Below are 22381 nucleotides of genomic sequence, written 5' to 3'. Positions count from 1 at the left end.
ATTGGTGAGAATCACAGAATCAACTGGGTTTTAAAAGACCTTGAAGATCGAGTCCAGCCTATGACCTGACACCACCTTGCCAATGAGACCATGGCACTGAGTGCCACTGTCAGTCTTTCCTTAAATGCCTCCAGGGACAATGATTCAACCACCTCCCTGGACAGCCCATTCCAATGCCCAGTCAATCACTAATGTCCAGCCTAAACCCTCCCTAACTCAGCTTAAGATTGTCTTCATGTCCTGTTGCTGATTGTCTTGGAGATGAGGCTGACCCCTCACCTGGCTACACCCTCCTGTCAGGCAGCTGTAGAGAGGTCTCCCCTAAAACTCCTCCAGGCTCCCGCAGCTCCCTCAGCCACTTCTCATAGGACTTGTGATCCAAACTCTTCACCAGCCTTGTTGCCCTTCTCTGGATATGCTTCAGCATCTCAACGTCCTTCCTAAATTGAGGGGCCCAGAATTGGACACAGCACTCAAGGTGCAGAATAACCTGTGCCAAGTACAGGGGAAGAATGACTTCCCTGATCTTGCTGGCCACACTATTCCTCGTATAGGCAAGGTTGCTAATGGCCTTCTTGACAATATGGGTACACTACAGAGTGGTTTACTTCTTTTTGGTGCAGCTTGATTAATTGCAGATAGACTTGCAATTGTCAACAGATTGTTTTAATAATTCGTCATAAAATTGAAAAAAAAAATACTCTTTTTCCAAACACCGCTTTTCTCTCTGACCCTGCAATTTTCACTAGGACAATGGCTACCTGGGGAGGTTCTACCCAATGTGCCCTAGAGGAAGAAAATGGAGATGAAGACTGTTATCTCTCTGATGGAGTTGGTCAGGCAGAAGAAGAGGAAGAAGATGCATCAAGTTTGAATTACAGTTTCTCTGTTTATCCCAATAACAACATACCAGAAAATGCCTATTTTGTTAAAGGAAACAAAGATAGGTTAGTAGCATTATTTGTTGGTCTGATGCTTGTCTGAGTGTATTTGGAAGAGGGTGGAAGAAGCATTTCATTAACTACAATTTCATTAACATCCTCAAAGCAAAGGAAAACATCTTTCTGCTTGTTAGGGGGCTGTGTGTAGTGGCAGTTTCTTGTCTAAATCTTTGTAGCTGCAATGCATATAACTGACTTGGTGATTTCTTTTGTTTTCAGTCTTACTAAAAATCTGCCGTTGAGCACTCCAGTTGTACGGCAGTGGCTCCTGATGTTCCCATTTATTTTTAACCAGCTTAAAAGATAACCAGTCTGTATGAAATTTTTGCTGTGATCAGTCTCTTCAAAAATAGTAGTTCAGAGCGTTAAATTAATTCTGAAATTTTTCCTTCTAAATTGCTAGCTTCTGTAGTTGTGAAAACTATTTCTTAATTATTGTGAATAATTTTAACTTTTGTTTACCTGATTGACTTCCTTCATAACATTTGTGTGATTAAATGAAAATGCCATGTTAAAAATAATGTATGTATCTGCAGTTATTTTTTCTGGCTTGGATACCAAAATGATTTTAGCAGACAGTGGGCTAATCAGGGGCTGGACCTGTCAATGTATTATGTTGGTGGCTTCTATTTTCATTGAGAAAATGTTAGCAGTAATGGAAAATACTGAAGACCCACATACATGCTTAGCCATTCTTTTTTTGACAGTAATACCTAGGTGGGGGGCTCCTGTTTGTTTAGGATTATGTTGGACTGACAAAATGGCATGTGTGATTAGCTGGCCTGTGCCATGTGAATTTTTGATGTACAACTTAAACATAATATGAATAATGGAAGTATCATTAGTTGTTTGAATTATCTGATTTTGTCCTCATTCTTCAAAATTTCCTAACTCAGGTGGAAAAACTGCCGTCCCCTTTCAGCAGATGGAAATTATCGTCCAGTGTCTAAGGCCAGGCAACAGCAAAACATAACTATGCGGCGTCAGGAGAATTTTCGGTGGATGTCTGAACTTTCCTATGTAGAAGAAAAGGAACAATGGCAAGAGCAGATCAATCAGTTGAAGAAACAGCATGAATTTAGTGTCAGCATTTGTCAGACTTTGATGCAGGATCAGCAGGTACATATGAAGAACGGTTATTTGCTGTTCTTATTTGCCTTTTATTCTCTTTCTAACTCTTTCTACCAATAGAATCTGTTTTTTGTGATTTGGTCACTGTTACATATTTTCTTTCCACAGACCCTCTCTTGCCTTCTACAGACTTTGCTCACAGGCCCCTACAGCATGATGCCAAATAATGTTGCATCTTCACAAATAAATCTTATTATGCATCAGTTAAACCAGTGTTACACTCAACTGAATTGGCAGCAGAATAATGTCCAAAGGTTTGTTCACTGTATTAGTGTTTAACTGTGGAATTTTAAATGCTTCAGTAACAGGAACATGGTTATGGGAATAAAAGATTACAGATAATGGTTAAATATGAGACTCTTGAACTTCTAAATTGATTATGAGCTTTTGAAATTGTGTGCAGCATTTCTGGTTGTCTTTTTTTCCCCCACCACCACTTTAACTCCTTTAAAAGTACTTTCCTAGTAATCTTCATTGAAGAGAGCCAAAAGTTGGCAAAAATCTGTTGCAGTAGTTATTTTCTAATACGCTTTTGTGTCTGTAGTCTTCGCTAGACTACCTGGCAAGATTATGGATTCTAATGGTAATATACAGCAAAAAAGCTTTTTGTCCTTTCTTAGTGTTTTCAGTTGCAATTTGTGCTTCTTACTTTCCATTTGGATGATGGAATGTAAGATTCCGGGATCCAAATTATCTTTTTTTGAAAAAAGATGTAATAGTCATTTTAATTCATTGCATGAAAATTGAAGCTCTTCATGTCTGTTTTGTATTTGGTAAGTGATATATAGGTGCTGTCCTCTTACACAGTTTTTAAAATTAATTTTAACCTCAGTTCTGGAAATACTTTGTATATTTGATTGTTTCTATTCAAGTTTTCAGCTTGCTTATTTCTTTAGTATGTAATCAGATTTTTTTATTCTTACAAGGATGTTTTAAACATGTGTATGCATGACCCCTAGTACAGAGCAGTTGATTTAAAACCAACTCAGGATTAAATATAAGTAATTTTTGTCTTGAGATTTTTTTATAAGATAAATAGAGCACTTCTTTACATATATTACATAGTGTAGGAGAAATAATATGAAGCTCAAATTACTTCAGTATAAATGTACGGTTTTCCCATAATATTCTTTTTTTTCTCAAAGTTGTTTTTTTTTTTTTATTTTCAAGGTTGAAACAAATGTTAAGTGATCTTATGCAGCAACAAGAACAACAGTGTCAAGAAAAACCATCAAGAAAGGAGAGAGGCAGTAGTGCACCTCCACCTCCATCTCCTGTTTTCTGTCCATTCAACTACCCTCCACAACCTGTGAACCTCTTTAGTGTTCCAGGATTTACTAATTTTTCTTCCTTTGCTCCAGGTGAGTATTACTACACGTGTGAGAAGTAACATGAATTTAAAAAATTTACATTTTCTCATTTAATTGAAATTGTTATATGAACTTAATGAAACTCAGTCACTTTTCCTTTATATTGAAATGGTCTTAAGTGGAAGTTTACTGTTTATTGCTGAATAATTTTATATTTGTACTTGAGCATGAAGAGCAAGACTCTCTCAGTATGAAGTTAGTTATACTTGAAAGTACTCACTCCATGTAAGGTTTCAAATGTTCTTCATCCAGCATACAAAAAGCAGTGTTTGAAGCTTTTACATACCTTCAGCAATTCATGTTCTAAGTGAACCATGTCATTGGAAGGTGGCACTTGGTAATTATTTCAGTTTTTCTTAGAACTTCAAACTCCCTGAACAACTGTTTGTTATAAATGCCTGTATATGAGGCATGTTAACCAATTTTTGTTCCCATCAGAGTTATACAGTAACTGTTGACTTGGATACAGTATTCCCTATCTCTTTCTCTAATCTACTTTGCTGTTCAATTTGGAGAAAAAGAGCGGAGGTATTTTACTGTATAATTCAAGGTAAACAAACCTGTCTTAATATATTTCAGTGTTATTAGGAAACCAGGAAATAGGCATAGATCTAGATTAGAACTTTCAAACTGCAGAGTCTGCTTTCCGTTTGAGTACATTTTTTAAATTACATGGAACCTGCCCAAAAGAAGAGTTATATTCAGTTTGCCACTTCCATAAAGATTCTGATGTTAAAATTGAAGTACTATGAATCTATGACTTCTTTGGCTCTATAAGTACCTGAACCATTGGAATTTTCTTGTCAATTTGATGGTGGTTGAAGTATTGGTAAGGTCTTCAGGCAGACAGAATTCTACCTTTTTTTTGAAACTGTGGTTATTTTTACTTTCACTCTTAAGAGCTCTTTACTGGAGTTTGTTTTTTGAAGGACCTTGATCTCCACTGATGGGATTGTAGTATCCAGTAGTGTTCAAAACCTGCAGTAAAGATAAATTCTGATTGTTTACAGTGCTTTCAGGATGAAAACAGTTCTTGCTTACTTCCCCACTTTTTTGCTTCATAATTTCATGCTGCCACACAGTATGTCTCGAATTTGAATTTTACTACACAAATAAATGAGGTAGTATCTTCTGACTCTCTTGCTTACTTTGTAGGTATTAACTGTAATCCAGTGTTCCCATGTGGTTTTGGAGATTTTGCACATAATGTTTCTCCACGCAGCAGTGAGCAGCAGGAGCAACAACATCCTCTAGATCCTAATACTTCTGGGAAAACTGAGTATATGGCATTCCCCAAACCCTTTGAAAGCAGTTCCTCTAATGGAGGAGAAAAACAAAGGTATTGAATGTTAAAGTGTAGCTCTCCTTTAATAATTTCTCTTCCCTTTTCTGGGGCTTGTGGGAATTCATCATTCATTAAGGGAATTTATTGTCATACAATTACTATATGAGCTTTACTTTTATAACTTCTAGTTTATTTTTTTTTCATATTTTCAGTAGTGTTCTGCTTTTCTATATATTAATGTATCATTTCATGAAAATTTTAAAATCAAATGCAATCTTGGTGTGGTTTTCTAATGCTTTCTGTAAGTGGAGTAAGATTTTGTTTGTGGGATTATTTTGAAACTGAGTTATTTGAATAACTAGAGGATGTAATTTCAGTGAATGCTTATTTTTTTTTGTGCTCCTGTAGATTGTACTGAATGTTGCTTTAAGAAATGTTTTGACCTGTGGTACTATTTGAGCACAGCAGTAGCTGCATAAATATATTCATGTTGAAACCAGCAATAGATAGATGGGAAGTTCCATTTACCATTTGGAAGGGTTCTCTAGAATTCTTTATTTTTCAATATTCATTTGATGTCTTAGTAACAAGATAATTTGCATTATGGATAAACTGTTTGCCTGGTAATACATGATGTTTCTATCTGAGAGATTAGGTTATGGTATATTGAGATTGGTCTGTGGGTCTTTTCTGACAGAAGGAATCATAGACAACCTGAAGAGGAAATGGAAAAAAGATCAACTTGGCTTGATGATAGCCAAGAAATGAAGAAAGATGATCAGTCTCAGCTGAATGCAGGTTTTGCAGTTTCAGTACAAAACATTGCTTCTAGTCATAAAAATCAGTGTGATATGAACCGGAGAAGAGAGTTTGATGAAGAGTCTTTGGAGAGCTTCAGTAGCATGCCTGATCCAATAGACCCAACTACTGTGACAAAGACATTTAGATCTAGAAAAGCATCAGCGCAAGCAAGCCTGGCATCAAAAGATAAAACGCCCAAATCCAAGAATAAGAGGAAGAGTTCTTCTCAGCTAAAAGGCAGAATTAAAAGTACTGGTAGGTTGTAATCTTAGATACTGTAGCAAACATGGCTTGGATTATAATCATTACATTCCAGAGAATTTACTCTCCATAAGTGGTACCTATAATAATAAAAATAAGTTATTGAAATTACTTAATTTTATATAATACAATTGCATAAGGTTTTTTAGGATTTCAGTAAATAGAAAATAAATAACTGATTGAGAGTTTCTTGGATGCAGATATGTGCAGATTTAAAATAACAAGGAGATTCTTCTACATTGTCTTCATATTCAAACTAGATTATTTGCTGGAAAATATGCTTCATTAAAATTCTGAGAAGAGAGGGACAGTACTAGTTAGTATAATATTACTGTTGTGGTTGCTGAGGATTTAGTATTACTGTATGGCTTCACTATACAGAGGAAGATTTTAGTATAGGAAACTTCATTAGTATTTTGCAACTTTAAAGAGTGCTCTTGAACAAATTTTCTAAAGTAATAAAACATTTTGTAAGCTGTTGCTTTCTTTCTTTCTTTTCATTTCCTCCCATTAGGTTATGAAAGTGCAAGTGCCTCTAGTGTGTGTGAACCCAGCAAGAACAATAAAAGCAGACACTCTGATGATGTGGTTCATGCAAAGGTGTTCAGCAAAAGGAATCAGGAACAATTGGAAAAAATAATTAAATACAGTAGATCTACAGAAATGTCTTCAGGTACTCTTTTCTAAATGTCTAATTATTTTGTCAACTTATATGAGTAAGGGACCTTAGTTCCTTGTGTGTTATTTAAATGCAGTGTGTTTTGACAGGAAGACTGGACTGTATATTTAGCATGTGGAGTCTACATTTTAATTTCTAAGAATGCTGTAACTGTAAATGTGTAAAAAGTTGGATATTAATTGGTTTTGGGTGCTTTCTGTATATTAAATACTTGATTAAAGCAATTTAGAAACCTGTTACTGTACAACAAGCAAAAATGTAGCCAATCTCTCACCCATTTGTTGGCGATTTTATGGAAAGTAACTATAAAACTAATGAAACTTTGCTTAATGTTTAAACTACATTCTGTACTGCATACATGTCTTCTTCCTATTCATGCTTAAATGAGCTCCATCAAATACCATTCAAATTCAGTCCTTTAACATCACATAAACAGTTACATTTTTGCCATCTGCACTGCTTTTCTTGTATCTTGATCATAAAAATTCTCTCTCCCGTGCCTTTTTTGGTTCTGCCAATATTTTTGTTTCATTTAGAAGATGCAGAAATTTTGGTTGTTGTAGCACAGTATAAAGCTTTGCCAGTGTAGCTGTGTCCACACTAAGAGCTGTTTATTAGTGTACGTAATAAACTTCCCTGGTCAAGTTCTCATTCTCACAATAAGCAGCTCTGATGTGGTTTGGATGACTAAGCAGTCTTCCTCCTGCTGTTTTGTATAGACCCTGTCTTTATTTCTGGTGCGCATTTTTGTGTTTATCACTGTCTATCCCCACTTTCCTACAGCGCATGCTAGGAGAATTCTGCAGCAGTCTAACAGAAATGCATGCATTGAAGCGCCAGGTAATGCATTCACTGCTTAGCTTCAACAATATGCTATTTTTTTTTTTTTTTTGGTCCTGTAACTCACTGTTTAGCAGATGTTCAAGATTAGTGCTATTGCAGCACCTTCTCTATAACCAAGACAAGAGAAGTAACCTTGCATGAAAGTGCAGCACTACAAACTGCTTTGAATTACAGTTGTGGAGAATGTGGTTACCATGTTCTTGATTAGTAACAATTACAAATAGAAAATATGGAGGTAGATAATATATAAAAAAATTCATTTGAGTAGGCATTTTTAGTATGTTTAAAAGCTGCTATTACATATTAATAATGGGGGAGGGAAACAATTTGTGGTAACTTTTCAAAGGTTGAAAATGATTGCCTGTGCTTAAAAACTTGCAGATAATCAAATTGCACAGTAATGTTTGCTCTATTGCTAATAACTTCATTAACTTGAATACTAACAATTACACATCTGTTAAACTGAGTTTTCCAAATTTAACTATGTTTCCATTCAGCACTTCCCAAATAATGTATGTAATTATTGGATTGTTGTGATGCAAGGATAATCCTTAATTTTCAAATTAATGGGAGATTTATTAGGCAACACACTGTCTTACATGTAATAGGGTTTAAGGGTAGGAGGTTTTTTATGAACTTGGGAGTGATACTAGACATGTATAAGGATGTAGCATTTATGTTGGGAAAGAATGGCTTTCTTGAGTTCAGTCTAAAGCTTTCTTAATGCTGCTTGTGTTGTATTATATAACTTGCTTGTATTATATAAACCTGAGACTTGCTTGTATTATATAAACCTGAGGCCTTTCACTATCTTTCTTGAAATGTCTTAAAACTCCATTTTCAGTGTTTAATACCTCTTCTGAAAGCATCATTGTGCTGTGTGCAATATTTTCTTTTATAAACAATACTTTCAAAAGGTATTGTTCAAAAGTGTAAGAAAAATTATTTTTACAATTGCTCTATATTTATATATTGAACATTGCATAAGGTATAATTTAAGAATGTTTGCCCTGCAGGAAATTAATAAGCTTTATGAAAGCAGCTATATTAGTGAATCTGCGATGATTGAGACATAATTTGTATACACATAACTTGCATGCCTGATAGCCTGCTAAATGGATGCCTGTCAAGGACTTAACAAGTTCCTTTATTTTTTCCTGCAGAAACTGGTAGTGATCTTTCTATGTTTGAAGCTTTGCGAGACACAATTTATTCTGAAGTTGCAACTCTTATTTCTCAAAATGAGTCTCGTCCCCACTTTCTTATTGAACTTTTCCATGAGCTTCAGCTGCTAAATACAGATTATCTGAGGCAAAGGGCTCTATATGCTTTACAGGTACGCACAGAATTTTTGATTTTGTGTATGAATCAAGCAAACCTTAGATCTTTTTTTACAGCATAGATTATCTTTTCCAGGATATAGTGACCAGACATTTATGTGAGAAAAATGAAAAAGGAAAGTGTGCAAAATCACTGAATTCTACAACATGGGTGGCATCAAATTCTGAACTCACTCCTAGTGAAAGCCTTGCCTCTACAGATGATGTAAGTTTTCAAATTCAGAAGCTACTGGCAGATGTTCTTGTATTTCGGTTTGCACACATGTATGCTAGTCTACTGAAATATACTAGGGATTGAATTTTGTTACAATTAGTATCAACTTACACAGACTTTTCTAAACAACTAGTGGCAAGAGAATCAATGCAAACGTGATAAAATATGGTAGGATTCTCAGTACTGCAAATGAGCCTGTCAGGGGTGAATGAAACGTAGAGAGGGATGTAAATTGGAAACTGATACATTCAGAAAGAGCCAAAATCCTCTTCTGAGTAAGGTCAATGCAAGTACTGCTCACATGATTCTCCAAAATTTTTTGCTTTTTTGTATTTAGAAATCACTTTACACCTCTGTACAGTTTCCTACATGTTTTGTACTTGAAGTATTTGAAGTAAGCATGGTAGATTAACCTGATGAATTTATTACCTGAAAGTAGGGTTGTTCCCCAGTCAGGCAGTCTGATGACAAACCCTGATACCACAAGTCACTGAAAAGAATTGTGGGCTTGTTCACACATCTGTGAGAGTATGGTGTGTTCCTTCTTTGTATTCACTTGTGTGGTATTTTAAGGAAACTTTTGGCAAGAACTTTTCTACAGAAGCATGTCAAGATTGTGAACAACCTGATGCAGACAATGGCAGTATTATGTCTACTTCTTCAAATTTTGAACCCTTTGCTACTGATGACCTTGGTGAGAATGATGTGACTTAGTGTTTTAAGTGTTCCTTCCTCCCTCCCTCCCTCCCTAAATGCCTGCAATTGTCTGCATTTTAGTACACTGCTATTTGATTTTTAGTGTGTAATTACATGTTTTGTAAGACAAAACATAATTAAATCAGCTAATTGTGAAATACTGAGTTTATTAAAGTGTATAATAAAATATTACAACTAGTTATATGTAGATTTCAACACTTGGAGCCTTAAAGTCATTTTAGTCATTGTTTATTTGTCTATCAACTGAAAAATTTTTATTTAGATTAAAAAGTGTTTTTATTCTAAATATAGGCAACACAGTGATTCACTTAGATAAAGCTTTGTCTTGGATGAGGGCATATGAGCGTATGAAAGTTGAAGCTGAAAGTACCCTTGACTCTGAGGGCTGCTCTAGTAATTTTCAGGGTGCTTCTACTGCTAAATTAGAAGGTATGCACATATACATATATTTTGCTTAGTTTTAGAAAATAATTATAGTAACTATCAAGCTAAATTACTTTCATCTTTATTTATATTAAAAACATAGCAAAGTTTGAAAGGATATTTACATACTTAAGGAAATAAGATTTATTTTTTTAAAATAAGTTTTTGAAAGTGGTATTTCTTAAGTGGTAATGTGTAATGTATTAAATGTACTGCTTTTTTTTTTTTTTTTTTTTTTCTACTAAAACAAGGTCCAGGTACTGGTGAGTGTCAGTCTGGGCCACAGTCAGGTGATGTTTCTTCAGTTCCATGTCCTCGTATAGATACTCAGCAGCTTGACCGGCAGATTAAAGCAATTATGAAAGAGGTCATTCCTTTTCTGAAGGTAAGGGGTCTTGATAATATGGTGTGAATTAGAAGAGTAAGAAAAGCACTTGTATAATAGCACAGAAGAACATTATTTAAAATCTAAAACTTGCCTCTTAGAAACAGCTGCCAATAAATGTGTTCAGTTGCAGACTCTGCTGAAAATGAAGAAAGAATTAGATGTTCCACAGAAAGATTCTGTGTAATTTTTAATAGGAGAAATAAATGGTGAGGTTTCTAGAGTTCATAGGGCAGGTGGACTTGACATAAAAAAGAATAGAGGTTGCTTGCTTTGGAGCTGACAAAATAAAATATAGGAATGTTTGAGAATGTACTTCTGAAATATTTTGGGGTCTTGCAGACAGAACTGAAATCACTAATTAAAACTGTTACATGTACAGTAATAGGGTATGTTTGAAAAATACCTCTGAGTAGTTGATTTTTAGCATTATTTTCTCCTGTTTACAAGTATCTTTAAAGTTGTTGAGAGCTTTTTAAATTCTGTGACTACAAAGAAGAAATGTTCTTCTTTAAAGAAGGAGAAATAGTCATAGTTCTCCTTTGCAAGGTTCTCTGTAAGGAGCAGAGAAAATTGAGTTGCTTAAAGCATCTCCCTGTTCCCTTTTATAGTATGCATAGTGTATAAGCTTAGGTTTGTCTAATAAGGTATTTGGTGATACTAAGTTTAAAAACTGTATATTGTTGACATGCCAGAGTCAGAGTGCCTGAAGACTTGTTTTTTATTTGCAATTTTAAGGCTGCATATAACAGTAGATATCTTAATATACACTTTAATACACTTGTGTACACAGCCACGATATATGAAGCTTCTTAGCTTGGCCAAACATTATAAGATGCCAAGTATTCATCTACTGGAAAACTGAGATAAATCTTAGTGTGTTGTGACCAAGCAGTCATTCATGAAGTATGGTGTTTATGAGATTGATTAGGACTTTCTTGTGGTGTGCTGTTCCTACAGTGGACAGGTGGTTTTTTTATAAATTAATTTCTGTATTTGGGTTGATGGCTAGTTTTTCTTCTGAAGTGGTAACAAAGCTTGTTCTGTAATACTTATGTAGGAACACATGGATGAAGTGTGTTCTTCTCAATTACTGACATCAGTAAGACGTATGGTCTTGACTCTTACGCAACAAAATGATGAAAGTAAAGAATTTGTGAAGTTCTTTCATAAGCAGCTTGGCAGTATACTTCAGGTTAGTAGTTTTTTTCAGTTCTGTTTTGCAGCACTTAAGTTGGCTAATGAGCCAACTCTCTGAAGTTGTATTTTACACCTTGAATAGCATAGCTGCCATTCCCTCACCTTTGATACAGTGATGAGGTATTGCCTTTGTTCCTAAACAAATGATTTATTGTACACAGAACATCTTTTCTGTCACAGCCAGGTAGTGAGAGATTTATCTCTGGCCTGTGGCTGTGTTCAGGGAGAGCTCTGGTGATGCTTTTCATGGACATCTTGTGTAAATTCCTGAAAATCTGTAGTTTACACTTTTTCATTCTTTTATTTCTACAAGCATGGAGTTTAAATCATGAGCTTATGAAGTTCTGTGTCATGTGACTAGAGATTCCATGTAAAATCTGTTTAAGACACTAAAACTTCTTTTAAAAAAATATGAGCTAATATATACATAACTAATTTCGAGTTATTAGAAATACAAAAAATACTTAGTCTTTAAAGCTTGAAAGCTTATTTCAGAAACTGAAGAATTATTTCTCTTCCCAGGATTTACTGGCGAAATTTGCTGGTAGAAAATTAAAAGATTGTGGGGAGGATCTTCTTGTGGAGATCTCTGAAGTGTTATTCAATGAATTAGCCTTTTTTAAACTCATGCAAGACTTGGACAACAACAGTATTTCTGTAAAGCAGAGATGTAAACGAAAAATAGAAACCACGGAAGTAATGCAGTCTTATGCTAAAGAGGTTTGTTTTATTTTTGAAAAATGCAGCTTTTCTGAGATTGCTAAATATGTGTATTTTCTAGACTAGTTTGATTACCTTATTTTATATCTTATATATGTTTGTTTATGTATTTTACTAGTTGCTGTGTAATCACAGTATTGCTTGTGTAGGAGTGTGAATTGGTTTTCCTCAGGGCAAGACCTATGTTACAGATGAGTATCTGTTACAGATATCTAATTGTGTAGACTTTGTTCATAATTCACAGGAAATGTTCTAATGGTTTTATGTGAACATAGGAAGGAATTAGCAAGTATTGAAATAGTTTTAACACCTGAAGCCTTTGAGTAGTTTCACCCCAGTAGGCAGCTGAGCCTCTTACAGTCACTCAGTCCCCTCTGTGGGATGGGGAGACAATCAGAAGGGTAAAACGGGGAACACTCGTGGGTTGAGATAAAGACGCTTGAATTGGTAAAGCAAAAGCCACACATGCAAGCAGAGCAAAACAAGGAATTCATTCACCACTTCCCATAGGCAGGCAGGTGTTCAGCCACCTCTAGGAGAGCAGGGCTCTATCACATGTAATGGTGACTTGGGAAGTCAAACCACCATCACTTTGGATCTCTCCCCCTCCCTCACTCTTTGCCCAGCTTTATATACTGAGCATGATGCTGTGTGGTGTGGAACATCCCTTGGGTTTATGAGGATCATCTTCCCCTGGCTAGTCTTCTTCCAAGTGCTGTGCACTCTGACCTCTTGCTTTTGGGGTGGGGTGAGGAGCAGAGAAGGTCTTGACTCTGTGGAATGCTATTTGGCAGTAATGAAAACATCCCTGTGCTGTCAACCCTGTGTTCAATACAAATCGAAAACAGAGCCTCATACTATCTACTGTGAGGAAGTTTAACTCTATCCCAGTGTATTGGTTTTGCATGGCCCCACTACACCCAGCAAAGTATTTTGACATATTGCAGGTCCCAGTTCATTATCTCTTTAGGATGCCTGCTGGTTTCCTTGCAGTAGCTTAGTTAGGCATCATCTTGAAAAAATTAGAGTAAATCCTCTGAAGTTGTCATGTAGTTGGTTTCTTGGCATATGCATTAAAAATCAGTTTCTGGACTTGGTGTGTAAAATAGATATAAAGTTTTCAGAAATATTTGAGACTGTAGGACATATTCTTGCTCTAAAAAGCAAGCTTTGGCTAAGTTTCACACCATTTACATTATTAATTTTAGTATTGCTTTTATTGGGAGCATAGCTGCATTTTTTTAAGTTATATGATCTGTTTACAAAACAAATAAACCAGATCATATTAATGTATTTATGATTTCAGTGTCCTTTCAGCTTTCTTCTAGAAACACAAATACCAAAGCAAACCCTTAATTCATTTTTAAATGTCAGCAGAAGATATTTTTTGAACCTGTTATAAACTATAAAGTCCTACAAGTATTTTCAGGTGTACCACCAGCTAGACTTCAAGATAATCAATTTAGATATATCAATAGCATGGCTGGTATGAGGGAGACTGTGGAATGCCTTGTAAAGAGGCCAAAGGAACACTCTAAATCCAGAAAGATTTAGACATGACTTCCTGTTTTATCTGAAGTTGCCCATTGGCAACTCAGAGCAGGTATAAACTCAATCTCATAGCAGGTATAAACCAGCTCTTTATGTAACTTTGTTAACTGAAAGACAGAATTAGGGTTAAGGTCAATGTTTGCCTCATTGCTGTGGCAGAGGTTCAGATTCAACAAAGCCAGAGATGAGCCAGAAGTGGTAGGTCCTGGTTGCTTTGTACAGATCTGCACAATTATCTATATATGGTCTTCTCACAGCCCTCAACTCTGCAATCCTGATGCAGACATAGTTGATCTTGCTTGATTTTCTGGCTCTCTTGAGTCCAGTAAAGTAACTGCTGAACACACAGCTCTTTGTCTTGATCATTGTTAGAATCATAAAGTAGTTTGAGTTGGAAAGGACCTTAAAGATCATCTAGTTTCAACCCCCCTGCCATGATGTGTTTAATTCTATGTGCTAGATACGATTCAACCACAGACTGTAGGATTAGCCCAATATAAGTGTAATTGTTTAAATAAGAAGGGTTAGCACAGATTTTTTTAATACTTTACAACTCTGAAATTTTGAAGACATCTGTGTGTACAAAAGTCCCTCTGGCTTCCTGCTGCTTTAAGATAGCAATTCTTAGTAAGATTAGAATTTCAGCCTGGCTCTCATGAAGCAATAGTTTGATTCAATATTTCCAAGTTATTTCAGTTTCAAATTGAAGACAGTTTGTGTTTCTTCTAGGCAAAAAAAGGTCTCCAGGTGGATGTTTGTTCTTCTGTTGAAGATGTCGATGAGGACAAAGTATGTGTATGCCTTTAAACTGTCTTTATTCCTCAGATAATTTCATAGGTCACTTAGTCTTACAGTTGTCTGCTATAGGAATCAAGTATCAGTAAGCAGCCCGTTTTCCAGTCTTCAGAAATTTATTAATCTCCTTTCTGTTCTTTTCAGTGATTTATTTTATCAAAGTTACAAAGTAGATTATAATTTGTGTTTCTAAGGACAGCTTAACTATTTATAGCAGTTAACATTTTCTTTTTTAATGGTATGGAATAAGTTGATTTATTTTCCATCTTTGGGAGGAGGTAGATGTTCTGAGTTGGGACACATGGTATTTGAGGTCTCAGGAGTCCAAGCCTGCCTGTGCTCTGAGTATGAAGTGTTAGTGCTCAAAATTTGTCCCTTTTCTTTCCAAGTTTCTTTTGAAAACTGCTGATATAATTGGGGAAATGTGTTGTGTATGAAGTTTTAAGGGATCTGCTGGAATGTTCAGCTTTCTCCAGCCAAGGGAATGATACAGGTATATATACCAAGCAAAATGTTGAATGCTATCCTAAATGGGTATCAGGTGTAGGAGTAAGCATGTGTGGGAGTGGAGCCAGTGCTCTCTTCTAGGACTTCCAGAGCTTCTGTCTGCTCCAAAGCTTTTACTGCTTTGGAAGTAAAAGTAGGAAGTTGTACATCACTTGTTACAGTTGCTGTAGTGTAGAAAAGTCCTTTCAAGATTTGGAGCCAAACTCAGGGCTTTACTTTGAGGTTCATATAGGAATGCAAAATTTTCTCATTCAGCATGTTTAGCAAATTATTCAGCAGGGAGACTGCTGAGGAGATACTGCTAAAGAAATGAGAAGCTGCAGTTAGAAGTATTTTTACTCCTCATTTAGGAGGAGCAGGGAAGTTGCTGGAACATAACAATGCAGATGTGTCTGTCTTCTTGAAAATGACAAATCTAATGTAAAGGTTTTTTTAAGCTAGCATGCTGATCAATGTCAACCTTTTCAGATAATTACATACTCAGTTTTTATGAGGTCCTTGAAAGCTGTGTCTGAACAGTGCACGATCTCTTACAGGAAGTTCTGATGCTCTGTTTTAGGAGTATTGTTCTGCTGTATTCATTCAAGGCTGTAAGGACTACTTAAACAGATTTTTAGTAGATACTTTTTAGCTTCTGAAAAACAACTCCTTTATGCAGAAACCTTAGTGTAGTCTTTAGATAAACATGAAATCGCACAGTATTCCATGTTTTCCTAGGACAAGGATGAGACTGAAACTGCTAAACAAGTACCAGACTCAGAAGTATGTGCCTGTAACGGAGTGCCTGAAAGTATTAGATCTGATGCATCTGATCAAGAGGAAGATGAGGAAAGTGAAAGCGGTCCAGTGGCAATAAGTAAGGAACTTCTGTATATTTCAGTTTCCCCACTGTAGTTTTGACCAGCTAATCTTAAACAGGATCTGTGTGAAGTAGTGCTGTGTAACACCTTCTCTTGCAGATTTTATAGTCAGTCCTTGTCAGTGAAAGTTTTGCAGTACTATGTTTCCTAGTGTTACATCAAGGGTTAAATATTTCAATTAGAGGAAGTAATTTCTTTTCATAATCAGTAGATCTGTAAAAATATATTAGAAACAGATTCATTAGGTTATATATCCTGTCTCAGCTTAACTCCAAGTTTCTCAGCCTTTAACCTGAATGATGTGAAAGCTGTGCAAATTTTATGCAGTTTTTCATTTAAATAATGTGGCTTTTTAAAATGTGCTTTTACTTTAAAGGTGCAGTTATTTATTTATTTATTTATTTTCCTGTTTTTTGTATTACACCAACTACTTCTGGCTTGGATTCCTTTACCATTTACATTCTTTGCGCCAACTTGTTTAATAAGTTTGACATTTCACACCAACATGGGTGTTTGTTCATAATACAGCTGATGTAAAACATACAGATTTTTGAAAGTTGACTCATTACTGTATCTTAATCTTAAAGAATGTTTTGAAGTAAGGGGGTATCATTGCATTAAATTCCCCAACAGTATTTGGCAATTCAAAGGTGATTTTACATTGATTTGCCTTTAGGTTTATCAAAAGCAGAAACTCAAGCTCTGACTAACTATGGCAGTGGAGAAGATGAGAATGAAGATGAAGAAATAGAATTTGAGGAAGGACCTGTTGATGTGCAAACATCACTACAAGCCAGCAGTGAAACAACTGAAAATGAACAGGTATAGTCAGAATTGTAAAAACAGAACAAACCTGTGCCAGTGCACAGCATTTCAGTATATATTTATATGTACCTCATTTTTTCTTCTTGTACATTTTGTACTATTGAAAGTAAAAGAATAATACAATAAGTTATATGATGCCAGTAGGTGCTACATGCAAAATGTGGCATTCCTCACCTGAGTTTATTACAGCTCATGCCAAAGTGAATGGATGGACAGAGACAAAACTAATGTTTACATCTGCTATGAGAGAGGAAAAATTGTTAAGCTGCAAGTGAGAAGTTAAATTTTCAAAAAAGCATAATTTTAAACCTTTATGTAGTTCTTTCTCTGTGTTTGCCGAGATCAAGTTCTAATTGGGAGTAATTCACTCCTGTGTTCTAGCGTGTTTTTTGTTTGTCTTTCCTCCCTTTTGTGATAATTATTTCTGAAACAATGGTGAAATGTTACTGGGTATGATTGTCATTTCACTGTTAATTAAAATTTTAATATCTGTGACCTGGTTTTGGAGAACTGTCTGTTCTTTACATACTAAATAAGATTGACAATCTATTGAAACTTTGGTTTGCTCAACAGGTATTAACATTAGGCAAGGATGTAACTGGAACTTTTTACTTTAAAGGCTAAAACAGTAGATCTTTTAAGTGGAACCAAAGAGTTTACCAGGGAACTACTGCAGTAAAAAGAAAATGTTCAGATAAAACATGCCTGTCAGTGTTAATGGTTTTGTAAACTGTTGCTGACTAGCTGGCAAATAGTAGTAGAAGTAGACAGCAAGTCTTTACTTCAAACTAGTGAAAAGACAAATTCGTGGAGCAAGTGTACAGTGTATTTCTAGTTAGTAAATTAGCCAATAAGCTATGAAGCTGATCATTAAAATTTTGTTCTAATTCATTTTTACCTTTCCCAATAGACTTCAAACCAAGAATTGAGTAAGGCAAAAAACAGTGAGATTTTGTCATCAGAACAAGAGCCTGTTAATGTTAAAGGTAAGCCCTTTATGCAGTAACTGAGAGACTAACACTTCATATGAATTTGCATATGGTGACAATTGTCTTGGACAGTGCCTGTGATACATGTAACTAAGAAATAGATGATCAAATTTACTGGACTGTCTTTTTCATGGAACTGTATCAGTTGCCTGGATGTATCTCTGTTGATATTGACACACTAAACCTTTTAAAGAGGAAACATAGAATAATCTTAGTTAGATGTGGTTTTGATGCTTGACATGAGCAAGAATTTTATCTGCTTGTTGCAGCTCTTGGCACACAACTGTATCAGAATTAATATGTGTTAGAGTATTTTGTGTTTAGATTTGTCTTGTCCTTGTTTTTTTCTGCTAGTACCATTTTACTAGTCATTGAAATTCATATTTTAAGGTTTTTTTTTTCTGTGAGTAATGTTGTAACTGAAGAAGAACAAAGAAATTATTTTCCATCAAAAGAAGGGAACATTACTGGGTTTATGAATGTTATTTCTAGTGTAACTGTTATTACCACCTTCCCTGTGGTTTTCTGTTGCAAACACTAGTTTTGTTCTTGGTGTTTTTTTGTAGACTAAAAATCAATATAAGAGTGGCAAAATATTAAGGTATTTACTGTTCTCTATTATATCTCCTCATAACTAGAATGGATATTTTATAGTAGGCCACTTGGTTCTGCAAGTTGTTTTTTGTGGGGTTTTTTAAAAACTTTTCTTCAGTCAGAAATAAAGTCACATACTCTCATGGGATAAATTGCTTATACTTAAGTGTGTAAGGGTACAAATAACTGATATTTTACTTCAATCAGCTTTTTGTTGTCTAAGAGATTATAATTCACTTTCACTGCTCATTTGTAACTTTGGATCATAATATTTAAAAGAATAATAATAATTTTTGTATGTCCAGAATATTATACTATCTCTTCCTAGTTAAATTGTAATTCTGTGGTTTTAGGTGAACAAGATGTGGCTGCAACTGTGCAACATTACCTCAGTGTCATGGAGAATACACCAGCTTTAATAGTCAATACCCCAGAATCCTTTATAACAGCCACTGTGAAAACTGAAGGATTAAGCTCATCTTTGGCAGTGAATGAAACTCAAACACCGGATACCACGTGTGCAGAAAACAAATCTGCTGCAAGTTCTGAAAGCTCCATGGCTGGCAGCCCTGATACGGAGTCACCTGTGCTAGTGAACGAATACGTGTGTATATTTCAGTTAAGATCTGTCCAAGAGAAATTATAAGCTTTTTTCTATTTCAGTATTGTTTCTGGCTTGCAGTCTTGTTTCCATCTGCAAATTTGATATGCACATTGTTTTTTTGGTTTTTTGGGGTTTTTTTTTGTTGTGTTTGTTTTTTTTTTGTTTGTTTGTTTGTTTTTTTTTTGTTGTTGTTTTGTTTTGTTTTGTTTTTTACTGTACTTTAATAGTTTTGGAGTGAAAAGAAAACAAAATGGCATTTCTTAAATACCACAATTTTTATTAACAGGAACCTGGTTCTGGAAATGTAAGTCAAAAATCTGATGAAGATGACTTTGTGAAAGTTGAAGACTTGCCCCTCAAACTTGCTGTGTATTCAGAGGTATTTTGCTATTATTTGTGGGATTGTTGTTTAGAAGTGCATACCATAAATGTCTGTGTTAACCCAGACAGCAGTAAGAATAAACCAGAATTTTCAGATTTGCTTTTTCTGTTACAAAGGCAGATATAATGAAGAAGATGGAAACAGAGGCCCAAACCAAGAGTTTGTCTGATGAATTACTGGATGGAGGTGGAGCTCAAGACCAAGAATTAGTAGGAGATGCCCAAACATTGAAAGAACCTGGTAATTTTTTTCTATATTCTGCACACATATTGGGAAAACACTCTGGAATACTAGAATTTAAATATTGCTGATTGAAGTAAGCAGTTACTGTAGTGCAGTGAAAATATTGGGTTTTGTTATCTTGCATTTGAAAGTGTTGTATTGATATGAAGAGATTTTATCTTGCTGTCCATCTCACTTCTATATACTTTTTTAGATTCTGTGGCTGATAAAGTCATAAAAATTAACATATTTAAAGTGCATGTCACAACATAATGGTTTTGAAACTTACTCAAATGGAGTGGTATTTTTGTTTCTTGTTTCACAATCTTGGGTTTAATAATACTGTAAATTATAATTGCTCTTATCTGATTTAATAACACTTAGTATAATTTCCTGATGGACTGCTCAGTGCTTTTGTGATAAAAACATTCAAGAGACTTTTCAGAATAGTAAAATATCTCCTCAGGGAGAAATAAATTATTTTTCATGTGATGTATACCATGTGGTAGAAAAAAGTTCCAGTGTGTATGATAGCCGTAAAATTTTTCACTTTCATCAAATAATTTTTATGCAGATACAAAAAATTATTGATAATGCAGGTCAGAGAAAATGGTTTTTGTGGGTTTTTTAAAAACTTTTTTCAGTCAGAAATCAAGTCACATGCTATCATGGGATAAATTGCTTATACTTAAGTGTGTAAGGGTACAAATAACTGATGTTTTACTTCAACATTTTGAAGTAAACTGGGTTTTTTTCACTAATATCATGAGAGAATTACAGTATTAAAGACTTCTGTTTTATTGTTAGACTTGTAATTCTCCAGTGGAGTGTACAGTAATGGCATATATAAAGGGCATGAACTGGGTATTCTGATAGTAGCAGTTTTCTGCTAGTGTGCCTCCTTCCAATTTCTCAAATAGTATAAGCTGATGAACCTGCTTTTTATTTAATGCATTTGCAGTGGCAGCACAGATTTTTTCAGAACAAAGTGTGAGGAAAGGTGCATCTTTCCTTCCATTTCTGTCACTGCCTGTTCAGCATTCTGCTTGTCCCAGCTCTGCCAGCACAAGCCTGTTGTGCCCATTTGGTGGATAACTGATGCCCAGGACTGCTGTGGGAACAGTCTGACCAAGAGTGCCATGCAACACCAAAGTTGTAGCTAGCTCTAAGCCATTCTTAATCTCTGTATAGGGGGGATGTCTGTAGCTGTTCAAGTAAGCCATGGCTCAGAGTGCTTGTGAGGATGAAATAGCAATTGCAATATGGTCATGAGCTGTTTGATGCCTTGTAGATATTAAACAATGGTTTTATTCTTATTTTACAGAAACTTTTGGAGCTCAAAATGCATAAGAATTACCCGAAGATGTCTGCATTTATAAACGCTATGTCTACAAATGCATATGGAAGATCAGCACTAATTTCCCAGAATTCTGGAAGTGTATAAAAATGTAAAATTTTTAACACACTGCCTCTTAGGATAGGTATGTGATCTTCTGCCTGTGGCAGTTTAAACAGCTGGAACTGAATCCCTGAATCCACTTCTATTCAGTTTTGCTGCACAGTTCTTTTTCTGTCTTAATTTTTATTTTTTATTGTGACTTGTTTGGTAATTTTAAAACTGTTCAAAATGGTAGTTTTAAATAAAGTTTGGACTTGTCTGTAAGTTTTCTCTTTTGAAAAATTTTCTTCGGCTTACAAACTGGTATGCTGAGTTTGTTGCCAGAAGTTAATTGACTTGTTGGCATGCTTGTAGCAGTTTGTTCTTCTCTTACAAGAAACACTGCTAATTTTCCTGGGACAAGAAATTCTCCAAGTTTCTTGCATCTTCTCAAAATACAAGGTATAGACACAGTACATACTTACGTGTTGTCTTTATAGCCTAGAGCATAGCTTGTCTGTAACAAAAAAGTTCCTGTTAATGGCCTGTGGAATTCCTTTCTATCAGCACATTTATCTGAGGTGAAGTTGAATACCCCAGGTTTGTAGTTAACTGCAGGAACCAGCTGTATTTTTTGCATTTGCTGAATCCTTTTGATGTTCACAGGATTAAACCTGTCTGAAAATGTTAATATCTTTTCATAGCTGACACCTAAAACTGCTGCAATTGAAGGTATGGAGAATCTGTTCTAAAGTGTTTGACTTTAATTGTAGTTTCCTAAATTTCATTACAGAGTTAATGTTTTTAAAAAGCAGTTGAAGTCAGCACCTCCTGGAGTCTCACGATAAAGGTAGAATTAGAATTACAGAAAAGTGGATTGGAAAACTTTTTTCAGTTTTTCAGATCAGAGTTGCTAAAACACTAAGTTATAAAACTGAGCTAGAAGAAGCTTACTCAGCAGATCTGCTGCATTATAAAGATCCTGTTTACCTTGAACACAAGGCTTTTCTGAAAGTAGTTAAAAAGCACTAGTTATCTTTAATTCAGGATTGTGTTGCTTTTGAGTTTAGTATGATAATATGGCTATATACTGTGGGAGACAGTATAGTGATGGTGAAGCCTAAATATGCTTGAAGTTTAAATAAAATGAGATTGTAATTCTTCTGTGATTTTTTTTCTAGTTTGTTTGGAGTGTCTCTAGGTTTTGTAAATGAATTTTGAATTGGCAGATTGTGGTCACACGCCTCTCATGTCCAAGGATGAAAGTACATTAGCAAAAGGTTTGAAGATAGTTTAGTTACTCTTCAGGCTTTAAACTGCTGCTGGTACTACTGTAGGCAGAAAAAACATTACCATTTTGAGGA

At 35.2% G+C, this 22381-nt stretch overlaps 1 protein-coding gene across 25 annotated transcripts in view; it reads left to right on the top strand.

Moving 5' to 3' along the window:
- PCM1 (pericentriolar material 1) overlaps positions 1-22179 on the top strand; it is a 41715-nt gene extending 19536 nt beyond the window's left edge. For 11 of the 25 annotated variants that reach the window (XM_053975157.1, XM_053975177.1, XM_053975176.1 and 8 more), the window contains 23 exons: positions 750-947; positions 1838-2060; positions 2181-2326; positions 3243-3433; positions 4598-4781; positions 5425-5783; positions 6304-6462; positions 7252-7308; positions 8475-8647; positions 8728-8856; positions 9439-9559; positions 9874-10011; positions 10257-10390; positions 11451-11585; positions 12113-12310; positions 14591-14650; positions 15881-16019; positions 16700-16845; positions 17759-17834; positions 18785-19035; positions 19322-19414; positions 19534-19657; positions 20964-22179. In XM_053975157.1, the coding sequence (XP_053831132.1) occupies positions 750-947; positions 1838-2060; positions 2181-2326; positions 3243-3433; positions 4598-4781; positions 5425-5783; positions 6304-6462; positions 7252-7308; positions 8475-8647; positions 8728-8856; positions 9439-9559; positions 9874-10011; positions 10257-10390; positions 11451-11585; positions 12113-12310; positions 14591-14650; positions 15881-16019; positions 16700-16845; positions 17759-17834; positions 18785-19035; positions 19322-19414; positions 19534-19657; positions 20964-20989 (3460 nt within the window). In that variant the 3' untranslated portion in view covers positions 20990-22179. The remainder of the gene's footprint in view (positions 1-749; positions 948-1837; positions 2061-2180; positions 2327-3242; positions 3434-4597; positions 4782-5424; positions 5784-6303; positions 6463-7251; positions 7309-8474; positions 8648-8727; positions 8857-9438; positions 9560-9873; positions 10012-10256; positions 10391-11450; positions 11586-12112; positions 12311-14590; positions 14651-15880; positions 16020-16699; positions 16846-17758; positions 17835-18784; positions 19036-19321; positions 19415-19533; positions 19658-20963) is intronic. The other 14 variants (XM_053975180.1, XM_053975179.1, XM_053975168.1 and 11 more) reach the window with 7 other exon arrangements.
- Positions 22180-22381: the final 202 nt, after the last annotated feature.

The sequence above is a fragment of the Vidua macroura genome, chromosome 4, assembly GCF_024509145.1.
Source record: "Vidua macroura isolate BioBank_ID:100142 chromosome 4, ASM2450914v1, whole genome shotgun sequence".
Taxonomy (NCBI): Eukaryota; Metazoa; Chordata; class Aves; order Passeriformes; family Viduidae; genus Vidua; species Vidua macroura.
This window is presented reverse-complemented; position numbering and strand designations above follow the sequence as displayed.